Source organism: Dendrobates tinctorius, unplaced genomic scaffold (assembly GCF_039654945.1).
Source record: "Dendrobates tinctorius isolate UK_male_01 unplaced genomic scaffold, ASM3965494v1 ptg000094l, whole genome shotgun sequence".
Taxonomy (NCBI): domain Eukaryota; kingdom Metazoa; phylum Chordata; class Amphibia; order Anura; family Dendrobatidae; genus Dendrobates; species Dendrobates tinctorius.
In genome coordinates this window covers 7,338,870-7,363,298 of record NW_027361762.1, presented here as the reverse complement: position 1 = coordinate 7,363,298, position 24,429 = coordinate 7,338,870, and the positions used below count along the sequence as shown (strand labels likewise).

Genomic DNA, 24,429 nt, shown 5'->3' with positions numbered 1-24,429 from the left:
CACACTTCAGACTGTTTGGCATATCTACTGTATAAGACAGAGAAGAAAAGGTGAGCGTTGCCACGAGTCCTTATGCAAATAGTAAAGCATTCTGCGACACTTCATGTGTGGTGTTGCTTTCAGCCAAGGGAGTGGACTCAGAATATTGACAAGCCAAGAATACGCGTGCCAGATTTGCAGAAATTCCAATTTGCCAGATCTGCTGGATTATAATGGGAAATTTGATTTGCAGCAAATTTATTATCCACAGATTGAATATTCTTTATGGTGCAGAGCATAATAAACGTAAGATTTTGTAAAAACGCTGTGCCCCATACAATCCATGGCACCTATTTTTTATCACCACCATGTGCTAAAACCTTGGGCTAGGCTGAGATTTCTAGTTTTGACTATGCCTGAATTTTTAGTTCTTCATGTGGTAAATAAATGGGGACATTCATAACTGCAACATGTCTGACGGAAAACAATCCACAATGCGCCAATGGCAAGGAAAAAAACAAAAAAAGGTTTGGCTCTTGAAAGAATAGAAGGAAAAGAAGAAAGGGAAGAAATGAAAAATGGTAGTAAGAAGGAGTTTATATGACTGAGGAGGGTCAAAGGCTCAAAACATGAGTCTGCAAATAGAGATTCTGGTTTGGCTTTTATTCTAAGGCATGTGACAAGGCTCCTTAAAGGAAAGATGGTGACTTCTAGGCTTGTTACTTCCAGTATGTGGCACTAGAGTTCAAGTTCTCTATTTCTGAAGAGATTTGCATACTCAATTTCCCAGAAGGACATGCATACATCATAAGGATAAGCCATCAATAAAAAAAAGTAGTGGCCACCACTTTTTTTATACATAAAATAAAGAAATATACATACCACCGTGACTCACAATACTGATGTCCCAGTGTTGTGGAAATTTGAGTGGGTAGATATATCCTTGTGTGTGCTGCGGCCTGTCCTAATTAGACAGAGTCTTTGAGCGCTCACATAGACCGCGGTCGATTCTTTCAGTGCTCTGAAGCTTTATTGTACATACATATATTTATAGATGCATGTAGAAAAGGGTGGTTATCTCATTTACATGAGGCTGAACTTCTTATCTAATTGGCTAGTTTGAGTACATGAACATATATGGGTGTCCAACATGAGGGTGACTTAAACATCATATGATTTACTGTCCATTGTCTTGCAATGTCAGCAAGACTCCGATATCGGCTTGGACCATCTGATGTTATTTCCTCATTTCCCTTGTCTGGTAAAGTCCCAAGGACCTAATCTGGCTTGCACTAGTCTAGGTCATGAGTTAGTCCGGCCATTCTAAACAGATGACTATAGGTCACATATGAGAGATGTTAGTCTGAAAAGTAAGCATAATTTATGTGGAGCATTTAAGCAATTAAAAAGAAGCTGAGCAAGAGTGGACAACCCATTTTAGATTTGCACAGTAATAAATCTGGCCACAGCATAATGCTAAGGCAAGTTTCCCTTAAGATATTAGTTCATTTACTCCTACTTCAATAAAATTGTAAATTTTAATACATGTCAACAAACAAAAAAGAACATGGTGTATTCTCTTATTCTGTGGACTCCTCATTGGCGGTGTTGTTTTTCTGTTTTTCTGTTATTCTTGCTGCTCCGCTGAGTTTTCAGGTTTTCAAATTTTTAAAATCTGTTATACAGTTCCAAAGGTATGGGCTTCTTTGTGCTAATTTTTATGGTCTTTATGAAGAGACAGTGCCCACAGGGTAATAATGCAGCGCAGCCTAAAGACATGCCCCAGAGAATCCTGTGAACAACGTCGTCTTCGCAAAGACCATAAAAGTTAGTACCAAATAAAAAGTTATATGTCTTTGGAACCAATTGGCAGATTTAGAAGAAAAAATTTGAATACTTAAGTAATTGGCGAGAATAAAATAAGAGCAAAAACAAGCTTTTGATTTGATGATGTCTTTTTTCATTTTTCCTTGGGTTTTGACTTAGGGGACCACTACCCAATGATTCTGATAATGAAAGGGTCACAGTGTGGCTTCAGTTTTTCCCTACACAGCGCTTTCAGACAATTTTACCCTTTGCTGGTAACTGTAGCTGGTCCCATTGATTTTAAAAGAGCTTAAATACAAAGGTGAACACCTCTGTGTAAAGGTAAAACTATAAGGGTGGTGCAGCACTCTGTGGTTCCTAAATTCTCTTTAACAGTGGAGGTCTTAAAGGTCACTGAACCCCATTTAGGGATGATGTATCCTATGAATGTGCCACCACTTTCTGAAATAGGAATACCACTCTAAGGTGTGAGTAATAATCATATAAGCTAGAAAACCGGATCACTTCGATCTTCTTATTGTAAATGATTAACTTTTTGGTCAATTATTTTTTCCTGGAGAGGGAACTCTGTGTCTCGTAGTCCAGCTTAGGCGGTGGCATAACCTCTACCTCCTCTGGATTGCCTCTGTGCATTGTTCTGTTCATCACATTATGGTTCTTATAGCTGCATCATTTTTCTTTATCCATTAGGTAGTAACGAAACGAGCATACATGGCTGTTGGGTCCCTTACTATCAATGAGGAGCGCTCAGAAGTGGTGGATTTTTCGGTACCATTTATAGAGACTGGTATAAGTGTCATGGTATCAAGAAGCAATGGAACAGTCTCTCCCTCTGCTTTTCTTGGTAATTCACAGAAGATAAACTTCTTGTAATATTAAGCTTTCATATTTCTTGTAATCTGTGCTCTATCTTAATATGCCCATGTTCTTGACCTCTTCAACCTTCATCGTACTTTTTCCTTCCAGCTCTTTCCTTACTCCATTCCTCTATGTACTCTTAACCTATAGTTATCTAATGGAAAACTTTCTTTTTCTTCTATAGAGCCCTTCAGTGCCGATGTTTGGGTCATGATGTTTGTGATGCTCCTGATAGTGTCTGCGGTGGCGGTGTTTGTATTCGAGTACTTCAGTCCAGTGGGGTACAACAGGTGCCTTGCAGATGGTCGAGGTGAGAAGAACACTTCCTATTAATTAAATTACAAGGGTAACTCCACTTTTATTGTGACTTAATTATTCTTATTTGATGCAGTATTCTTAGCAAAAATCCTATAAACTTTTTTTTATTAGAGTAGAAAATGGATGAATCAAACGTTTTTTCACATTTAACGCCAATGTGCCATTTAGGAGATTAACCAATTACATATAAACAAAATAAAACTATAGAACTGTATAATATATTATTAGAAAACAATAATTTTAATAAGCCATTTATTGTCAAACTAATGTGTTGTCTCTTTTTAAATCATAATGATAATCCAAAATATCCAAATGACCCTGATCAAAAGTTCACATACCCCATTTCTTAATACCGTGTATTTCCCCCTGTAACATCAATGACAGCTTGAAGTCTTTTGTGGTAGTTGTAGATGAGGTTCTTTATTTTCTCAGATGGTAAAGCTGCCCACTCTTCCTGGCAAAAAGCCTCCAGCTCCTGTAAATTCCAGGGCTGTCTTGCATAAACTGCGCAATTGCGATCTCCCCAGAGTGGCTCAATGGTATTGTGATCAGGAGACTGAGATGACCACTCCAGAACCTTCACTTTGTTCTGCTGTAGCGAATGACAGGTCGACTTGGTGTTGTGTTTTATATCGTTGTCCCGTTGGATCGTCCAAGTATGTCCCATGCGCAGCTTCCTGGTTGATGAGTGCAAATCTGCCTCCAGTATTTGCTGATAATGTGCTGCATTCCTCTTTCCTTCAACTTTGACCAAGTTTCCTGTGCCTTCGTATCTCACACATCCCCAAAACATCAGCGATCCTCCTCCGTGCTTTACAGTAGGAATGGCGTTCATAGTCCTTTTTGACTTCTCTCCAAATGTAACGTACTGTATATGGTTGTGGCCAAAAAGTTAAATTTTGGTCTGATCGCTCCAAATTACCTTGTTCTAGAAGATTTGAGGCTTGTCTCTGTGCTGTTTTGCGTATTAAAGGGGAGATACTTTGTGGCCTTTGCACAGTAATGGCTTTCTTCTGGTGATTCGACCATGCAGCCCATTTTTTTTCAAGTGCCTCCTTATTGTGCATCTTGAAACAGCCACACTGCTATTTTTCAGATAGTCCAGTATTTCAGCTGATGTTATTTGTGAGTTTTACTTTGCATCCCAACCAAACAATTTTCCTTGCGGTTGTGAACGACATATTTGTTTGTTCTACCTGACCGTGGTTTTGTATTTATAGAGCCTCTGATTTTCCAATTGTTAATCACAGTTTGAACGCTTCTGACTGTCATTATCAATTCCTTGGATATCTTTTTGTATCCCTTTCCTGTTTTATACAGTTCAGCTACCTTTTCCTGTAGATCCGTTGACAATTCATTTGCTTTCCCCATGACTCACAATCCAGAAACGTCAGTGGCTGGATGAAAGATGCAAGACTCTGTCTGGATCCCAGAAACTCACTCAGCTTTTATGCACACACACTGATTACAAGCATACAGGTCACAAGTGAGGATGTTACCTTTAGTAGCCATTCAAACCCATTTGTGTCAACTTATGTGCATGTTATCAGTCCAAAATCACTAGGATATGTGAACTTTTGATCAGGGTCATTTGGATGGTTTGGGTTGTCAATGTAATTTAAAAAGAGAAAGCACAGTAGTCTGACAATAAATCATAGAATCATAGAATCGTAGAGTTGGAAGGGACCTCCTGGGCCATCTGGTCCAACCCCCTGCTCAAAGCAGGATTCGCTAAATCATCCCAGTCAGATGTCTGTCCAGCCTCTGTTTGAAGACTTCCGTTGAAGGAGAACTCACCACTTCTCGTGGCAGCTTGTTCCACTCATTGATCACTCTAACTGTCAAAAAGTTTTTTCTAATATCTAATCTGTGTCTCCTCCCATTCAGTTTCATCCCATTGCTTCTAGTCTTTCCTTGTGCAAATGAGAATAAAGTTGATCCTTCTACAATGTGACAGCCCTTTAGATATTTGTAGACAGCTATTCAGTCTCCTCTCAGCCTTCTCTTTTGCAAACTAAACATTCCCAAATCCTGCAACCTTTCCTCATAAGACAGGGTTTGCCGACCGGTCACCATTCTGGTCGCTCTTTTCTGAACTTGCTCCAGTTTGTTGATGTCTTTTCTAAAATGTGGTGCCCAAAACTGGACACAATATTCCAGATGAGGTCTGACCAAAGAGGAGTAGAGGGAAATAATGACTTCACGTGATCTAGACTGTATGCTTCAGTTAATACATCCTAGAATTGCATTTGCATTTTTTGCTGCTGCATCACACTGTTGACTCATATTCAGTCTGTGATCTATTAGTATACCCAAGTCTTTTTCACATGTGCTGTTGCTTAGCCCTATTCCTCCCATTCTGTATATTTTTTTTCATTTTTATTGCCCAGATGTAGTATTTTACATTTTTCCCTGTTAAAAACCATTCTGTTAGTTGCTGCCCACTTCTCCAGTTTATTTATATCTTTTTGAATCCTCTCTCTCTTCTCTAGTATTAGCTATGCCTCCTAGCTTTGTGTCATCAGCAAATTTAATCAGTTTACCCTCAATTCCTTCATCTAAATCATTGATAAAGATGTTGAACAATACAGGGCCCAGGACAGAGCCCTGTGGTACCCCACTTGAGACATTCTTCCAACTGGATGTGCAGCCATTTACGACCACTCTTTGGGTCCGATCACTAAGCCAGTTATGAATCCACCTAACAGTTGCCTTGTCCATTCCATACTTAGTCATTTTTTTCAATAAGGATTGTATGAGACACTTTGTCAAATGCTTTGCTGAAGTCAAGATATACTATATCTACAGCATTTCCTTGATCCACCCAATCATATTGGTATGTCATCAGTCATGTCCCGGCGTCTGATGTGGGCTTTGTCGTTGAGCCCGCATCTTTCTCTGCACATGACAACTGATCTGATCAGCTGTCATGTGAATCTAACAGCTGTGTGTGACTCAAACAGTCGTGGCTGTTAATAAGTTAAGTGCCACTGTCAATCTCTGACAGCGGCATTTAACACGCACTGGACTGAAGTGCGTCACAAGACCTGCCCATCAGTGCCCTGTCACGTGATCAAGCCTATCATTGTAAATTTCCTTTGATCTCTCGCTCGTGGTCTTGCTTTCATAGGAGATCATGATTTACGCTACACATGTGAAGCACAGGCGATCAGATGATCACAGCTTCAAGTCACCTAAGGAAACAATTAGAGCAAGTAAAAGGTAAAAAAAAGTTTTAAAAAATATGAAAAACATTAAAGAAAATCTTCAAATCACCTCCCTTTGCCCCGTTCAAAATAAAACAATTAAAAACAAATACAAAGTACACATATTTGGCATTGCTGTATTTACCAATGTCTGATCTATCAAAATATATAGTAAATTAATATGATCGATAAACGGCGTAATGAGAAAAAAGATCGAAACACCAGAATTAGGTTTTTTGGCCACTGCAACATTACAATAAAATGCAATAAGAGGCAATCGGTACATCTTATCTACCTCAAAAAGGTATCCATAAAAACATTAGCTCAGGGTGCAAAAAATAAGCCAGCACCCAGCCCAAGATCCTGAAAAATGTAGACGCTTTGGGTCTCTGAAAATGGCAAAATAAGCAATTTTTTTTTTCAAATAAATTTCAGATTTTTTTTTACATTACCATTTTTTTACCAATTAAATTAAAAAGAACCTATACATGTTTGGTATCTGGGCACTCGTACTGACCTAGGGAATCATATTGGCAGGTTTCTTTTACCATATAGTGAAAGTAGTAAGTTAAAAAACAAAACAAAACTATTGTGGAATTGCACTTTTATTTTGCAATTTCACCGCACTTGGATTTTTTTTTCTGTTTTCCAATACTCAATATGGTGTAATCAATGGTGAAATTTAAAAATACAACTAATCCCACAAAAAAACAAGAAAAAAATAAAAAAAGTTATGGCTCTTGGAAGAAGGGGAGGAAAAAACTAAGGCCGGGGTCACACTAGAGAGAAATACGGACAAGTGAGAGGCGTAAAAACCACGCATTGCACACGGACCAATGATTCTCTATGGGTCAGCTCCCAACAGCCGAATATTTCTCGGCCGTATTTTACGGAACCAGACAATCACAGCATGCTGTGATTGTCAGCGTATTCCGAACGAAATACGCCATTGCAAGTCTATGGGTCCACAAAAAATGCGGATTACACACGGACCAGATGTGTGACTTGCGAGAAATACGCACCCGGTGTCCTTTAACAAAAGCCGGCAATTCAGTGCGCGATACAGTAAAATCACACAGACATGTTTAATAAAAGAAATGAAAGAATAGATATATGCACATAAAATGCATATATATATATATATAACATGTTATTGAGACACACATATATGTATATATTTACATTTCATAGAGTTCTACATAGCAGAATAGGCGCTAAATCAATTGCTGGCTTCTGTAAAATCAATACAAAACCCGACATGAAATGACCCTGACTATTAATTAGATTATGATTTGTGTGTAAAATTTGGGACGTCTAGGTGTTAAATTAAGAGGTTAATTCGTTGGAAAAGAAATGCATGGGCTCCTGCGGCAAAATCGTAACCAGAGAGGTAAAGCAGGTGAGTGAGGGCAGATTTTAATAGCCTTGAGAGAGACCATTGTTTTTGCCCCCTACCCGGCTACAAAAATCTGCCCCCCAGACACCTCAGAAAAGGCGCATCTATAAGATGCGACTTTTCTGGCACTTATCCTCTCTATTCCCATTGCCCTGTAGTGGTGGCTAATGGGTTAATATTAATGGATTAATGTCAGCTTGCAATTGGAAGGTGACATTAAGCCGATTAATAATGGAGAGGTGTCAATAAGACATTTATCCATTATTAACCCTAGACTATTAAATGGTTAAAAAACACACACAGACATTAATTAAAAATTATTTTAATGAAATAAAGACACCTATTTTTTTTACAAGATTTATTGCTCTGGTAATCCAAAAATAAACCATCAACCTGTAACAAAAATAAAACAAAAAAGCAACCATATACTTACCTCTCTGCTACTCAGTTACGTCCCCCACTGCAATCCATCAGAAGGGGTTAAATGGTTTACACAGGGACCGGTGCTAATGCGACCAGCCCCATGTTAACCACTGCTGGAATGAATTATTTCATCTCTGTGCAGCCTCCCTGGCTGCCCGGAGATGAACTAATGAGCGTGGGAAAGTTTCTGCATTTTTTCCTATGCTCATCAGTTCACCTCAGGGCAGCCAAGGAGGCTGCACAGAGAAGAAATAATTCATTCTGGCAGTGGTTTACATGGGGCTGGTCGCATTAGCACCGGTCCCTGTGTAAACCACTTAACCCCTTCTGATGGATTGCAGTGGGGGACGTAACTGAGTAGCGGAGAGGTAAGTATATGGTTGCTTTTTTGTTTTATTTTTGTTACAGGTTGATGGTTTATTTTTGGATTACCAGAGCAATAAATCTTGTCAAAAACTAGGTGTCTTTATTTCATTAAAATAATTTTTAGTTAATGTCTGAGTGTGTTTTTTAACCATTTAATAGTCTAGGGTTAATAATGGATAAGTGTCTAATTGACACCTCTCCATTACTAATTGGCTTAATGTCACCTTCCAATTGCAAGCTGACATTAATCCATGAATATTAACCCATTAGCCACCACTACAGGGCAATGGGAATAGAGAGGATAAGTGCCAGAAAAGTCACATCTCATAGATGCGCCTTTTCTGGGGTGTCTGGGGGCAGATTTGTGTAGCCAGGTAGGGGGCAAAACAATGGTCTCTCTCAAGGCTATTAAAATCTGCCCTCACTCACCTGTTTTACCTCTCTGGTTGCGATTTTGCCCCGCGAGCCCACATATTTTTTCCAATGAATTAACCCCTTAATTTAACACCTAGACGTCCCAAATTTTACACACAAATCATAATCTAATTATTAGTCAGGGACATATTAAAAAATACATGAAATGAAATGGTTTACTGTATGTAAACCATGTGTCATTTCATATCGGGTTCTGTATTGATTTTCCAGAAGCCGGCAATTGATTTAGCGGCTAATCTGCTATGCAGAACTCTATGAAATGTGTGCATATATATATATATATATATATATGTATGTGTGTGTGTCTCAATGACATGTGTGTGTATATATATATATATATATATATATATATATATATATTCTATGTGTATATATCTGTTCTTTCGTTTGTGTTTTTAACCTGTCATTGGGCTCCATTATATGTCTATTTTGTAAGCCTGCAAGACAATCTCAGCATACGGATGCCATACGGATTACACACGGATGCTTACATGCGCAAAATACACGTCCACACCTTGACAACGGATGACATATGGATCGCTATTTAGGGAACATTTCTCCATATTACGCCCATAAAATACGGACCGTATTTCTTGTCGGTTAGTGTGACCCCAGCCTAATATGAATAATTGCCTGAGGGTGAAGAGGTTAAATTTCCACAGCAGAAACAAATTAAAAAAGCATGTAATTTACAAATTATTTTTTCAATCAAGTTTTATCAAGGCTTATGGGAAGTTTCCAAACCTAAGTAGTCACATTTAAAAGGTAACATACCAAAAAGACTGCATGTAAAAAATCAGTGTCCAAAATGCAATGAAAAATCACAAGAATTCTAATAAAGCAAATGAAAAAAAATTCATCAAAAACTCACCGAATACTCATTGTGGGAACTTAGGCTAGTTTCACACTAGTGTATGGAGGAGCTGTGGAGGGATGTGGACTTCCTCCGTGAAGCTCCGCCCACTTCCGCGGCTCCTCCAGTCAGCTCCGTCTCCATCGGCATGTGGCCTGCATACCCTATCTTTAGCATTGGGTACGCAGGCCTTGCCGATGTATGCGGATGCCCCCACATGCGTCGTTTTGGCGGTGTGCCGAATGCAAGGTGTTGCATTTTGTTGAGGTCGCCGCACAGTCAAAACGACGTAGGCGGAGGCATCCGCAAAAAAATGGCATGGCCTGCATACCCAATGCTAAAATTAGGGTACGCAGGTCGCATGCTGACGGAGGCGGAGTTGACCGGAGGAGGTGCGGAAATGGGTGAAGCTTCATGGAGGAAGTCCGCATCCCTCTGTAGCTCCTCCATACGCTAGTGTGAAACTAGCCTTAGAGTATGTTCACATGCAGAAGATTTATTACAGATATTTCTGAGACTTCCAATAAGTACACGTATTGCAAAAAGTCACATTGAGACAGTTTCAGAAATTTCTATAAAAAAACACAGCATGTGAACCTGCACTTACAAGAAGAACTGTATCTTAAATCCAGCAAATCTGAGTTCACAATTTTTGGTTGTGAAATTCTAATAGAAAATGACAGATACAGTTTCATAATCATTATAGATATGGGTCAGGCTCTTACCGTGCTTTGTTTGGCCGGTACTAAATTAAATGCCTTGTTAATGTTGTGCAGGTCATGGTCTGTATAGTAACTAATCAGTAGGGTCGCCATAATGCATTTTGAATTGCAAAACAAGACTAATATGTGATTGATATGAGGAAAACCCACTAAACTTATCTCTAAGTATAAACTTTAGTTTGGAAAATAATAATTGATAATTCACTGTCTAATACAATTGGAGTAAAATGTAGAATTATAAAACCTAACTTTTAACCCCTTCACCCCCAAGGGTGGTTTGCACGTTCATGACCGGGCCAATTTTTACAATTCTGACCACTGTACCTTTATGAGGTCATAACTCTGGAACGCTTCCATTGATCCCGGTGATTCTGACACTGTTTTCTCGTGACATATTGTACTTCATGTTAGTGGTAAAATTTCATTCAAATAACTTGCGTTTATTTGTGAAAAAATTGGAAATTTGGCAAAAATTTTGAAAATTTCGCAATTTTCCAACTTTGAATTTTTATGCCCTTAAATCACAGAGATACGGCACACAAAAAACTTGATAAGTAACATTTCCCACATGTTTACTTTACATCAGCACAATTTTGCAACCAAAATTTTTTTTTGTTAGGAAGTTATAAGGGTTAAAAGTTGACCAGCGATTTCTCATTTTTACAACACCATTTTATTTTTAGGACCACATCACATTTGAAGCCACTTTGAGGGGTCTATATGATAGAAAATACCCAAAAGTGACACCATTCTAAAAACTGAACCCCTTAAGGTGCTCAAAACCACATTCAAGAAGTTTATTAACCCATTAGGTGCATCACAGGAATTTTTTTGAATATTTAAAAAGAAGTGAACATCTAACTTTTTTTCACAAAAAAAATACTTCAGGTTCAATTTTTTTTATTTTACCAAGGGTAACAGGAGAAATTGGACTGCAAAAGTTATTGTGCAATTTGTCCTGAGTACGCTGATACCTGATTTGTGGGGGGGAACGACTGTTTCGGCGCATGGCAGAGCTCAGAATGGAAGGAGCGCCGTTTGACTTTTCAATGCAAAATTGGCTGGAATTCAGATCGGACGCCATGTCACGTTTGGAGAGTCCCTGATGTACCTAAACAGTGGAAACCCCCTACAAGTGACCCCATTTTGGAAACTAGACCCCCCAAGGAACTTATCTAGATATGTGGTGAGAACTTTGAACCCACAAGGGCTTTACAGAAGTTTATAACGTACAGCGGTACAATTAAAAAATCATATTTTTTCCACAAAAATGATCTTTTCACCCCAATTTTTATTTTCCCAAGGGTAACAGGACCCTAAAAGTTATTGTGCAATTTGTCCTGAGTACGCTGATACCCCACATGTGGGGGTAAACTACTATTTGGGCGCATGGCAGAGCTCGGAAGGGAAGCAATGCCATTTGACGTTTTTGGCTGGAATTGAGATCGGACACCATGTCGCGTTTGGAAAACTCCTGATGTACCAAAACAGTGGAAACCCCCCACAAATGACACCATTTTGTAAACTAGACCCCCTAAGGAACTTATCTAGATGTGTGGTGAGAACTTTGAACCCCCATGGGCTTCACAGAAGTTTATAACATACAGTCATACAATTAAAAAATCATATATTTTCCACAAAAATGATCTTTTCACCCTCAATTCTTATTTTTCCAAGGGTAACAGGACCCTAAAAGTTATTGTGCAATTTGTCCTGAGTACGCTGATACCCCACATGTGGGGGTAAACCACTATTTGGGCGCATGGCAGAGCTCTTAAGTGAAGCAGCGCCATTTGACGTTTTTGGTTGGAATTGAGATCGGACACCATGTCGCGTTTGGAAAACCCCTGATGTACCAAAACAGTGGAAATCCCCCACAAATGACACCATTTTGGAAACTAGACCCCCTAAGGAACTTATCTAGATGTGTGGTGAGAACTTTGAACCCCCATGGGCTTCACAGAAGTTTATAACATAAAGCCATACAATTATAAAATCATATTTTTTCCACAAAAATGATCTTTTCACCCTCAATTCTTATTTTTCCAAGGGTAACAGGACTGTAAAAGTTATTGTGCAATTTGTTCTGAGTACGCTGATACCCAACATGTGGGGGTAAACCACTATTTGGGCGCATGGCAGAGCTCGGAAGGGAAGCAGCGCCATTTGACGTTTTTGGCTGGAATTGAGATCGGACACCATGTCGCGTTTGGAAAACTCCTGATGTACCAAAACAGTGGAAACCCCCCCACAAATGACACCATTTTGGAAACTAGACCCCCTAAGGAACTTATCTAGATGTGTGGTGAGCACTTTGACCCCCCCAGTGCTTCACAGAAGTTTATAATGCCCGGGCGTGAAAATAAATAATTCGTATTTTTTCCACAAACATGATCTTTTAGTCACCATTTTTTTATTTTCCAAAGGGTACCAGGAGAAATTGGACCCCAAAAGTTGTTGTCCAATTTGTCCTGAGTATGCTGATACCCCATATGTGGGAGAAAACTACTGTATGGGCACACGTCGGAGCTCGGAAGGGAAGTAATGACGTTTTGGAATGCAGACTTTGATGGAATGGTCTGCGGGTGTCATGTTGCCTTTGGAGAGCCCCTAATGTACCTAAACAGTGGAAACCCCCCACAAATGACACCATTTTGTAAACTAGACCCCCCAAGGAACTTATCTAGATGTGTGGTGAGCACTTTGAACCCCCCAGTGCTTCACAGAAGTTTATAACGCCCGGGCGTGAAAATAAAAAATTCGTATTTTTTCCACAAACATGATCTTTTAGTCACCATTTTTTTATTTTCCCAAGGGTACCAGGAGAAATTGGACCCCAAAAGCTGTTGTCCAATTTGTCCTGAGTATGCTGATTCCCCATATGTGGGTGAAAACTACTGTATGGGCACACGTCGGGGTTCGGAAGGGAAGTAGTGACGTTTTGGTATGCAGACTTTGATGGAATGGTCTGCGAGTGTCATGTTGCCTTTGGAGAGCCCCTAATGTACCTAAACAGTGGAAACCCCCCACAAATGACCCCATTTTGAAAACTAGACCCACTAAGGAACTTATCTAGATGTGAGGTGAGCACTTTGAACCCCCAAGGGCTTCACAGAAGTTTATAATGCCAGGGCATGAAAATAAAAAAATGGTATTTTTTCCAGAAACGTGATCAATTAGTCCCCAATTTTTTCATTTTCCCAAGGGTAACAGGAGAAATTGGACCCCAAAAGTTGTTTTCCAATTTGTCCTGAGTACGCTGACACCCCATATGTGGGAGAAAACTACTGTATGGACACACGTCGGGGCTCGGAAGGGAAGCAGTGACGTTTTGGAATGCAGACTTTGATGGAATGGTCTGCGGGTGTCATGTGCGTTTGGAGAGCCCCTGATGTACCTAAACTATTGAAACTCCCCACAAGTGACCCTATTTTGGACACTAGACCCCCCACGGAACTTATCTAGATGTGTGGTGAGCACTTTGAACCCCCAAGTGCTTCACAGAAGTTTATAACACTCGGATGTGAAAATAAAAAAATCATTTTTTTCCACAAAAATGATATTTTTGCCCCCAATTTTTTATTTTCCTAAGGGTAACAGGAGAAATTGGACCCCAAAAATTGTTTTGCAATTTGTCCTGAGTAGGCTGATACACTACATGTGGGGGTAAAACACTGTTTGGGCGCATGGCAGAGCTTGGAAGGGAAGGAGCACCATTTGACTTTTTCAACTCAGAATTGGCTGGAATTGAGATCAGACGCCATGTTGCATTTGGAGAGCCCCTGATGTGCCCAAACAGTGGAAACCCCCAATTATAACTCCAACCCTAACCCCAACACACCCCTAACCCTAATCTGAGCCCTAACCCTAGCCCTAACCCTAGCCCTAGCCCTAACCCTAGCCCTAACCCTAGCCCTAACCCTAACCCTAACCCTAGCCCTAACCCTAGCCCTAACCCTAGCCCTAACCCTAGCCCTAACCCTAGCCCTAACCCTAAGGCTGTGTGCACACGCTGCGGATTTTGCTGCAGTTCCGCAGCGGTTTTGGCTGCTGCGGACCCCAGTACCATGATTCCCTATGGGAATCAAAAACCGCAGTGCAGACGGTGCGGAATTTTCCACGCGGATTATCTGCGGTTTTCAATCCGCAGAAAGAATTGACATGTCAATTCTTTCTGCGGATTCTCCTGCGGTTTGCCATCTCCTCTAATGAGGAGATGAAAAACCGCAGGACAAAACCGCAGAGCAATCTGCAGGTAAAACCGCAGGTCTTTTGACCTGCGGATTTTACAAAATCCGCGCGGAAGGATCCGCACCTAATCCGCAGCGTGTGCACACAGCCTTACCCTAACGGGAAAATGGAGATAGATACTTTTTTTTTTAGTTTTATTATTTTTCCCTAACTAAGGAGGTGATAACGGGGGGTTTGATTTACTATTTATAGCGGTTTTTATGTTTGGCGGCTGTCACACGCTAAAAGACGCTTTTTATTGTAAAATAGTTTTTGCATCACCACATTTTGAGAGCTATAATTTTTCCGTATTTTGACCCACTGAGTCATGTGAGGTCTTATTTTTTGCGGGACGAGTTGACGTTTTTATTGGTACCATTTTCGGGCACGTGACATTTTTTGATCGCTTTTTATTCCTATTTTTGGGACGCAGAATGAACAAAAACCAGCGTTTCATGAATTTCTTTTGGGGGGGTGCGTTTACACCGTTCCGCGTGCGGTAAAATTGATAAAGCGGTTTTATTCTTCGGGTCAGTACGGTTACAGCGATACCTCATTTAGGTCGTTTTTTTATGTTTTTGTCGGTTTTATGCAATGAAAACTATTTTATATAAAAAATAATTATTTTTGCATCGCTTTATTCTGTGAGCTATAACTTTTTTATTTTTTCGCTGATGATGCTGTGTGGCAGCTCGTTTTTTGCGGGACAAGATGACGTTTTCAGCGGTACCATGGATATTTATATGCGTCTTTTTGATCGCGCGATATTACACTTTTTGTTTGGCGGTATGATAATAAATCATTATTTTTTGCTTCGTTTTTTATTTTTATTTTTTAAGGGGTTCGCTAAAAGGGTTAACTAATGGGACAGTTTTATAGGGCGGGTCATTACGGACGCGGCGATACCTAATATGTTTACTTTTATTGTTTGTTTTTTTTATTATTTTCAAAAAATGAATTTATTGGGGAGTATTTTTTTTTTTTTTTACTAATTTATTTGGCGATTTTTTTTAATTTATTTTTACATTTTTTTTTAATTTTTTTTTACTTTATTACATAGTCCCAGGTGGGACATCACTGTCCTGTGACAGATCGCTGATCTGTCACATCACAGATCACTGTGACAGATCAGCAATCTGTCACAGGCATTGAAGCAGACTTCCTCTTGCCTGCGCTTTGCAGGCACTGAGGAAGCCAGCTTCCTCAGGTCCCCGAAGGCCCCCGTCGCCATCTTGGATTCGGGGGCCTGGAGGATAGGAGCCCCCCGCAGCAGCGCTGCACATTGCGCTGCCGTGGGGGGCTCAGGGAAGCACGGAGGGAGCCCGTGACCGCCCCTGACACATAGTGCCGGGTGTCAGCTGTGATAATCAGCTGACACCCGGCCGCGATCAGCGGCGCTCACCAAGTGGGCGCCGCTGATCGCGGTAGACGTGCTATCCCGTCCACGGTCATACGGGCCCGGGTACCGTGGACGGGATAGTACGTCGGATGTCAGGAAGGGGTTAATATTTATTTTTAAAATAGATGAACACACATTACAACATCAATACAAATATAGAAAAGTAAGAAAATTCTCTCAGTACACAGACTATGACTGATCCTATTGCTGAAAAAATATTAATTGGGCCTGGGTATATAAGATGGATATTATATTAATATTCTGACCTCAATTACACTGGTCAAAAATAACAACTTATTCACATTAAAGGACACACTAAATCTCCAGTTAACGACTAGAATACACTATCCTTAATTTTGCTTTAGATATCAGCTATATTGAACACTAAAATACCTGATCACTATAATCAATACTATCTAGATCATTAACTAGACCACAACATAGGTGTCTAACTAGTGGTTTAACAAATAGCCACCATTACTATTTTGATTTACAAAGGTGCTCACTGACCATTAACAGCACTAATCGCTCTTATAGGATCATAACCCTAAGATGGTAGAGATAGCCCCTTGGGTTAGTGAGGTATTTTAGTGTTCATGATAGCTGATATCTAGAGCAAAATTAATATATACCCAGGCCCAATTATTTTTTTTTATGTTTAATCTGTTTTTTTATTGAAAAGAAATTTAGAACAATCAAGTAACAAAGGATTCAACAACATAACGATTACTGAGTACAAAAAGTAATCTCACTTACAACTGTATATCAAGACCTGTAGCAAACAAGTCCCGAAATAATAGAACTTTCAGGTCAAAAGTAATTTCCAATCAAGTCCAACAAAATCTGAAAAGAAAAATAAATCAATGGTGGATGTAAGAATTCCCTATCCAGGGAGACTGTATGATTGTCATGATCCAGTGTTGGATCTGGCGGTATTAAAAGCACAAAGTGAACTTTTTTTACTTTGGTTGAGTTCAAAGGTGTTTTGACTGTCCCCGGTGGTGGTTAGCGGTATCGCACCATAGGTTTAGGTTAATGTTCACTTAATTAGGGATCAGGTGTGACTCCCTATAAAGGTGTGCTTAGGGGGTTCCCTCACCGCTGGTGATATTTCTTTCTGAGTTGTTGGAGAGCCTGGTGGAAGGATGGAGCGGGATAGGAGTCCTGCGCAGTCAGCCAGAGAGGATGAGTGCCAGCTAATGGTGTCTGCAGGAAGGACTGGCATGGCTTGGTGGAGTCGCAGTTTGTGGTGTCGGCGGGAAGTGCGGGCATGGCTTGGAGGAGTGGCGACTTGGAAGAGAGTTGCACTCAGCATGCTCTACTTGGTTGCTGAGAACTGGACTCGAGCATGCTTGGATTCTTGGCAGAGGCTGGACTCATCTTGGGACTCTGTGTACTGGACTGCTGCAAGTGGTGATGGACTCTGCTCCCAGGCTGCACGATGGTGACGGATCCAGTTATGTGATGGATCAGGGTGGAGGAGAAGATGCACACAGGTGGTGGGCTCTGTTGCTAGGAGCGCACGCAACAGAGCAAAGATAAGTGGTGGTTTCCCTGTATTGTCTCTTTCCTCATGTGTGTTAGTGCAGTGGTGGGATTAGTCTCCGCACCGACCTATTCCCTAGTGAGGGTTTAGGCTCAGGGCGAGCAAGGGCGTTAAGGTACGCGTGCGGCGACAGGTGCGGAGCCTGTTTAGGGAATGTGAGGAGTGTAGGGACACTGGCTCAGGGGAGTGCAGGAGGTCTCCATTTCTCCATTCCCTATCGCAGGGCCCACCATTGTTAAAGTTACCCAGGTTCCCCCCTTATTATTTAAATGCGCCTTACTGGAGGCGGTGTTTCCAGATATATGTATGCATGGCGTGTAATACCTAAATCCGCCAGGTGGAGGCGGCGTATCCACCTGCACGCTTTATTATTTAAATTCGCCCCACTGGAGGCGGTGTATCCAGGGTCACGTGTGTTATGGGTTCGCCTTGCGGCATCATCTGCGTCCTGACATACGTGACCATGACAATGATCTTTGGCAATACATATGAAGTATCCGCTAAAAGAGAGCGACCCAGCAAGAGAAGCTAGGTCACTCCTAATAATAATGGTATAAATACGAAAGGAAAGAAAGAGACGAAGAAGAGGAATGGGGGGGAGGAGAGAAAAAGAGAAAAAAGGGGGGAGAGGAGGGAGGAACCATGAAGTCTGATATAAAAGGGGCAGCTTGCACTCCTATAATAACGCCCGTCTAACCCGTATTGTTCGATCTATCTTCCTTAAGGCTTAGAAAAGAGGGATTGAAAATCCTGAGAATCCATGTACAAAATCCAAGTACTCCAAACCTGCAGATATTTCTCCATTGAACCATTAACCTCAGCAGACAATTCCTCCATACTTTGAAGGCTGGTTATCTCCTTAACCTATTCAGACACAATCAGAGATTGGGAGGATTTCCAATGTCTCGGGGTCACAATGCGCACAGCAGTTAAGCAGAATCTTAGGAGCCCCTTTTTCTGGAAATGAACCAAGCCCAGGAGGACAGATAATAGAGCCACCTGGGGGGAGTTGGTTACCGAATGACCGCTAATGGCTTGATTAGCGGAAAAGACAGAATCCCAAAATGGCTTAATATGATTACATCCCCACTAAATGTGTAGCATGATACCTCTCTCTACTCCACAATGCCAGCACCTATCGGAGACAGTGGGAAAAGCGGTGTGTAAGACATCAGGACAGCTATACCACCTGGTGAGGATTTAGTAATTCTTTTCCTGTGTGGCACAGGCAATAGAGAATTTATGTGAGTATACGATCACCTTCCTCCACTCCACCTCCGATATATCCACTGCCAAATCACCCCTCCACCTCTCCACGTATTTGGGGAGCTCATCTTTGGTATTTTGGTTCAAAAGAGCATATATTAAAGAGACAGCATGTGCAGGCGGCGACCCCAAAAGGAAAAACTTTTCAAACGGCATAGGAAGGGGGGAGTATGAGCCTGTGCCTTCTGGAGACGAGAGGAAGGATTTTAGTTGGAGGCATTCCAACCAATCAGATGGGCCCCCGCCCTCTAATGGCTGCACTGATTTGAAAGCGGGCATAGCCGAACCCTTGAGGACATGAAAGCATCTAGTATTGTCCCTTCTCTCCCACCCAACAAAATGATTCCTCTCAACCCGCGGGGGAAACTCCAGATTAGAGAAAAGAGGTGTAAGTGGTCCAATGCCTAAGGAAAGAGAGCCTTGTGGGTCACCAGATCCCATCCTCTAAGTGTATCTTTAAGAAGGTCAGCTTCAGAACTGAATTGACCTCTACTTTTAGGGCTGATTCAGGGGAGGTTATGGGGTGGAATTTGTTCTATTCCCACCCATTGTTTGTCCGAACTGTGGTACTGCCAGTCTAGCACGCATATCAACAGTGCTGCTTTGTGATACCATTTGAAATTTGGAAGACGCGCCCCCCGAGTCTTTGTGCCTAATTAAAGTACCCATGCCGATCCAGGGTAATTATCATTTTTTTACATCAATAGGATCATTCATAGAATTTCATAGTTTTCTATATTTGTATTGATTGATGTTGTAATATGTGTTTATCTATTTATCTATTTTAAAATTAAACAATAAAAGTTAGGTTTTATAATTCTACATTTTACTCCAATTGAGTTAGGTGCCATCGGGGCTGGCACATGCACAGATGGAGATCTCAGCGCCAAGATCTCCATCTGCGCATGCTCCGTCCCCAGCAGTCATTTTCCTGGAGTCCACCGCAAAGTAAACTATGGAAGTGCGGGAGCTCCAGACTTTCACAAAATGTTGCGAAGCCCCCGCACCACCGAACACCCGCAGTGTCATACATCAGAACACCCCTTTCTCCCAGTTTGGGATACGCAGAATCTCCCCACTCCTGCCTCCGCTAGCAGCGACCCTGTGTCACCACAGCCACCACCCCCAGTAAGCAAGAAGACGCATGGATTGTAAGAAGCACCACCATTTTATTAAAAAAAGTTTTTTCCTATTTTTCTCCTCAAAATTTGAGGTGCATCTTATAATCCAGTGCGTCTTATAAACCACAAAATACGGTATTCAGTGAATTTAACAATAATCACATTCAGTTTAAAAGTATCTAACTTCTGATCTTATATTCTATTTCGCCTTCAGAGCCTGGTGGCCCTTCGTTCACAATTGGCAAAGCCATCTGGCTACTCTGGGGCTTGGTGTTCAACAATTCTGTGCCTGTGCAAAATCCAAAGGGAACTACAAGTAAGATTATGGTGTCGGTTTGGGCCTTCTTCGCTGTGATCTTTCTGGCCAGTTATACAGCCAACCTTGCTGCCTTCATGATTCAAGAAGAGTATGTGGACCAGGTGTCTGGTCTCAGTGATAAAAAGGTGGGTCATGAAAGAAGAGAAAATGTATCAGAAATTTTTGTGCATATTATCTATCTATCTATCTATCTATCTATCTGTCTATCTATAATCTATCTATCGATCTATCTATCTGCAGTTGTGTGAAAAAGTGTTTGCCTCCATCCTGACTTCCTATTCTTTTGCATGATTTTCACACTTAAATGATTCAGATCACCAAACAAATGTAAATATTAGACAAAGATAACACAAGTAAACACGAAATGCAGCTTTTAGATGAACCTCTTTATTATTAAGGGGAAAAGAAGTCCAAACCTACAGGGTCTTATGTGAAAAAGTGATTACCACCTAAACCTAATATCTGGTTGGACCACCCTTAGCAGCAACAATTGCAATCAAGCATTTGAGATAACCGGCAATGAGTCTTTTACAACACTCTGAAGGAATTTTGGCTCACTCATCTTTGCAGAATTGTTGTAATTCAGCCACATTGGATAGTTTCCGAGCATGTACCATCTTTTTAAAGTCAAGCCACAGCATCTCGATTGGATTAAGGTCAGAAGTTTGACTAGGCCACTCCAAAGTCTTAATTTTGTTTTTTTTAAGTCATTCAGAGGTGGACTTGTTGGTATTTTTTGGATTATTGTCCTGCTGCATAACCCAAATGCGGTTCAGCTTGAGGTCACGAACAGATGGCCAGATAGTGTCAGGATTTTTTGGTACACAGCAGAATTCATGGTTCCATTTATCACAGCAAGTTTTCCAGGTCCTGAAGCAGCAAAATAGCCCCAGATCATCACACTAGCCCCACCATATTTTACTGTTGGTATGATGTTTCTTTTCTGAAATGCTGTTATGCTGTAATGGTACATACACCTTCCTAATAGTTCAACCTTTCTCTTGTCAGTCCACAGAGTATTCTCACAAAAGTCTTGGGAATCATTGAGATGTTTTCTGGGAAACTGAGATGAGTCTTTATGTTGTTATTGCTCAGCAGTAGTTTTCATCTTTGGGACTCTGCAGGATATTTTTCAGAGTCTCTTTCTTATGGTGGAGTTATGAACGCTTACCTTAACTGAGGCAAGTGAGTTCTGCAGTTCTTTGGATGTTGTTGTGTGGTCTTTTGCGATGTCACTGAAGTCCCAAAGCTTTAGATATGGCTTGATTAATTGAGTCTGTGGACAGGAGTCTTTTATAAAGGTGACTCTGTGAGACAGCTGCCTTTAATGCAAGTAGCGAGTTGATTAGGAGCGTCTAACTGGTATGTAGGGGCCAGAACTCGTAATGATTGGTAGGGGATCAAATACTTATTTCTCACTGCAAAATGCAAATTTCTATAATTTATACAATGTGATTTTCTGGATTTTATTTTTGATATTCTATCTTTCAATGTTAAAATGAATAGAATAAAAAAGAAAAACAGCACAAAAAGATGAAAAAAGTGGACTTTATTGCCCAATGGCATGGCGACGTTTCGGATATAGTATCCTTTCTCAAGCAGTGAACATATCTGTGGTACATATTTTTATAGGCTGCACATACATTTCTCATTAGTGAATCAATGATCTTTGAGAAATATAATAAAAGAACATTCATACAGTAGTGACAGTTAAACTGTTTCAGTGCATATCCAAACAAATTTTCATATTCAGCACTTCTAAATTTGATCAAATTGTGCAGCGTGATATATAGTTAAAATATGTTAAATGATCTATCAAATACAGTCAGGTGTCCCATCCTTATGAAACATGATTAAAACACACTCACATTTGCATAATTTCTATGCTGCAGCCCTGCTCTACTGTATGTAACAGATATGCTCACTTGCTATCAGCATAGCTATCCACTATGACAACAGCAGAGGTCTCCTGCAGACTCCTGGTTGTCATGCCAACCTGTTGTGAGTTCATTTTCCCCTTCACCATTGAGGTCTGAGGAACTCCCTCTTCTGGTGAAGGAAGGTAGTGAGGCTGATTACCAAGCACCTGAGCAGGATGATGATGACTGGGTGACTGGAATTGCTGACTGGATATAAGGCAGCCGATGCCCTTCTGCCTTGCTGGTGATTTCTCAGAGGGATTCTAGGAGACCAGTCTTATTCCTGCTCCTCAAAAGCTAAGTTTTCTGCTCTGCTTTTTGCATTTGTGTTTTGGTTTTGTTTTGCCTTGTTTTTCTGGATTTATGCCTTTCCCTGCTGGGTGAGCTGAATTCCTTTTTGCTCTGTCTTCAGAAAATACCTGAGTACTGATATAGTCTTTTTGAAGCCTAGCGTCTTCAAGGCTTTTTTCCCTATCAGTCTGTTGGCTCTTGTTTTGATAGGGTTTTGGCGGATTGCAGACAGCAGCTTTTCTATCCTGTCCTACTTAGTTAGCTTGGGCCCCATCATTTGCTCAGCCTATCTTTCTATCTGTGTGAGTGTTTTTTCTTCTTGCTTCACCGTCATTATATGTTGGGGGCTGCCTATTGCTTTGGGGTCTGCTCTGGGGCAGTTTAGATTTCCCTTTCTGTCTTTAGGCTATTTAGTTCTCCGGCTGTGATCGAGGGGTCTAGGGCACCGTAGGAACCCCCCACGGCTACTGCTAGTTGTTGTTGATAGGTTCAGGGGTCTGCAATCCGATAGCTGCCAACTTCTCTGGTTTTCTGGACTTAGCTAGTATTTCTGTTTTTGCCTCCTACGGTGACTCATTCATAACACCAACCCATCGGTAACCCGCGGTCATGTGACATGGGCGCCAATGGGAGCAGGTAATGATGCACTTCCTGCGCGTTCATGTTAAATGCCACTGTCAGAGAACCTGTGGAGAACATATTCCTGCATGTTCTGACCCCGCCATTACACACTACATAGCAGGGGCACAATTATTATTTCAGCACAGAAACAATTATTTTTAACACATTCAATTTTGGAACTTATTATTATTCCTAGATCTACTGATTAAAATGTGCTTTATTCATGGAACAACCCCTCCATGTAGCTAGGTCATTGACAAGGTGCCTAATTACTTGAAGATGTTGTCACATGAAGAAAAATAGAGAGAATTTAAGCTTTCCAGAAATCAGAGTTCCTTCTAATATACTCAATATATCCAAACATCCCATAAATGTATATACAGGACAACAAAGAGATCCCAAAAGTTGTAAAAACAATTTTATTCCATACTCAAATTAAATTACAAAAATGTTAAAAAAGCAAAATGCCGTCTTTGCCATCTATCATATACAGGTATAAGGTGTATCAATGACCTATCTCATCAATATACCCATGCTAAATACCCTTTTTTCTATAAATATAAGGTAAGCAATAACAGACTGTCTGAAACAAATACATATATACCGCCAAAATTATGATGTCCCAAATGAGAAGGTTGCATAACAAATACAATGCTAATGAAAGAGTCTAAGTGTATGGTAGCACTATGTAGCAATAGGTAGCACTATTTATAGGAAGGAAACCCCAATTCCCATAAGATAACATAGCAAATAGTTAAATGCAGCCAAAAAATCTGCATAAGGTCATAATTACCCGTGAATAGTAAAGGTGCTCCTGGCGTCTCCTCACCCCGACATGCGTTTTGCCGCCAGCTTTATTAGCATTGTATTTTTATAGACCATAGATCACAAGAGCAAGTTGTGATGAGGCACATAATAAGTAGGGAAGATTTGAACTAAAAAGCTGGAAACAATTTTAAGCTTTTACACTACAGACTCAGTCAGCTCTGTTGTATACTTGCTATATTACGTTATCATCCACTATATATATATGTGCACTATATATTCTTAAGCTCATGGTCTCCATGTAATGTAAGTGCTGTGTTTTTTCCTCTGTGTTTTTTGTGTAGAAAACCTGGTGCATTTAACAGATCAAACTAAATTGATTTGATTCCATGAATACTCGTGTCCTCTGCCGTTGAAAACTCTGTAGAACTCTGCATTTTTTATTGCGTTATACCACATAAAATATGCAAATTTAAAAAAACATAGTTTTTGAGACCAGAATCACAGTTTCTCGGCACTAAAAAAAGCAGCATAAGGTTAGGTTCACATTAGCGTTTGAGTCCGCAGCG

The 24,429-nt window shown here is 40.6% G+C and overlaps 1 protein-coding gene across 1 annotated transcript in view; it reads left to right on the top strand.

Moving 5' to 3' along the window:
• GRIN2B (glutamate ionotropic receptor NMDA type subunit 2B) overlaps positions 1-24,429 on the top strand; it is a 1,039,682-nt gene that overhangs the window by 890,522 nt on the left and 124,731 nt on the right. The window contains exons 8-10 of the mRNA XM_073586666.1: positions 2,497-2,650; positions 2,849-2,974; positions 20,160-20,389. Of these exons, the coding sequence (XP_073442767.1) occupies positions 2,497-2,650; positions 2,849-2,974; positions 20,160-20,389 (510 nt within the window). The remainder of the gene's footprint in view (positions 1-2,496; positions 2,651-2,848; positions 2,975-20,159; positions 20,390-24,429) is intronic.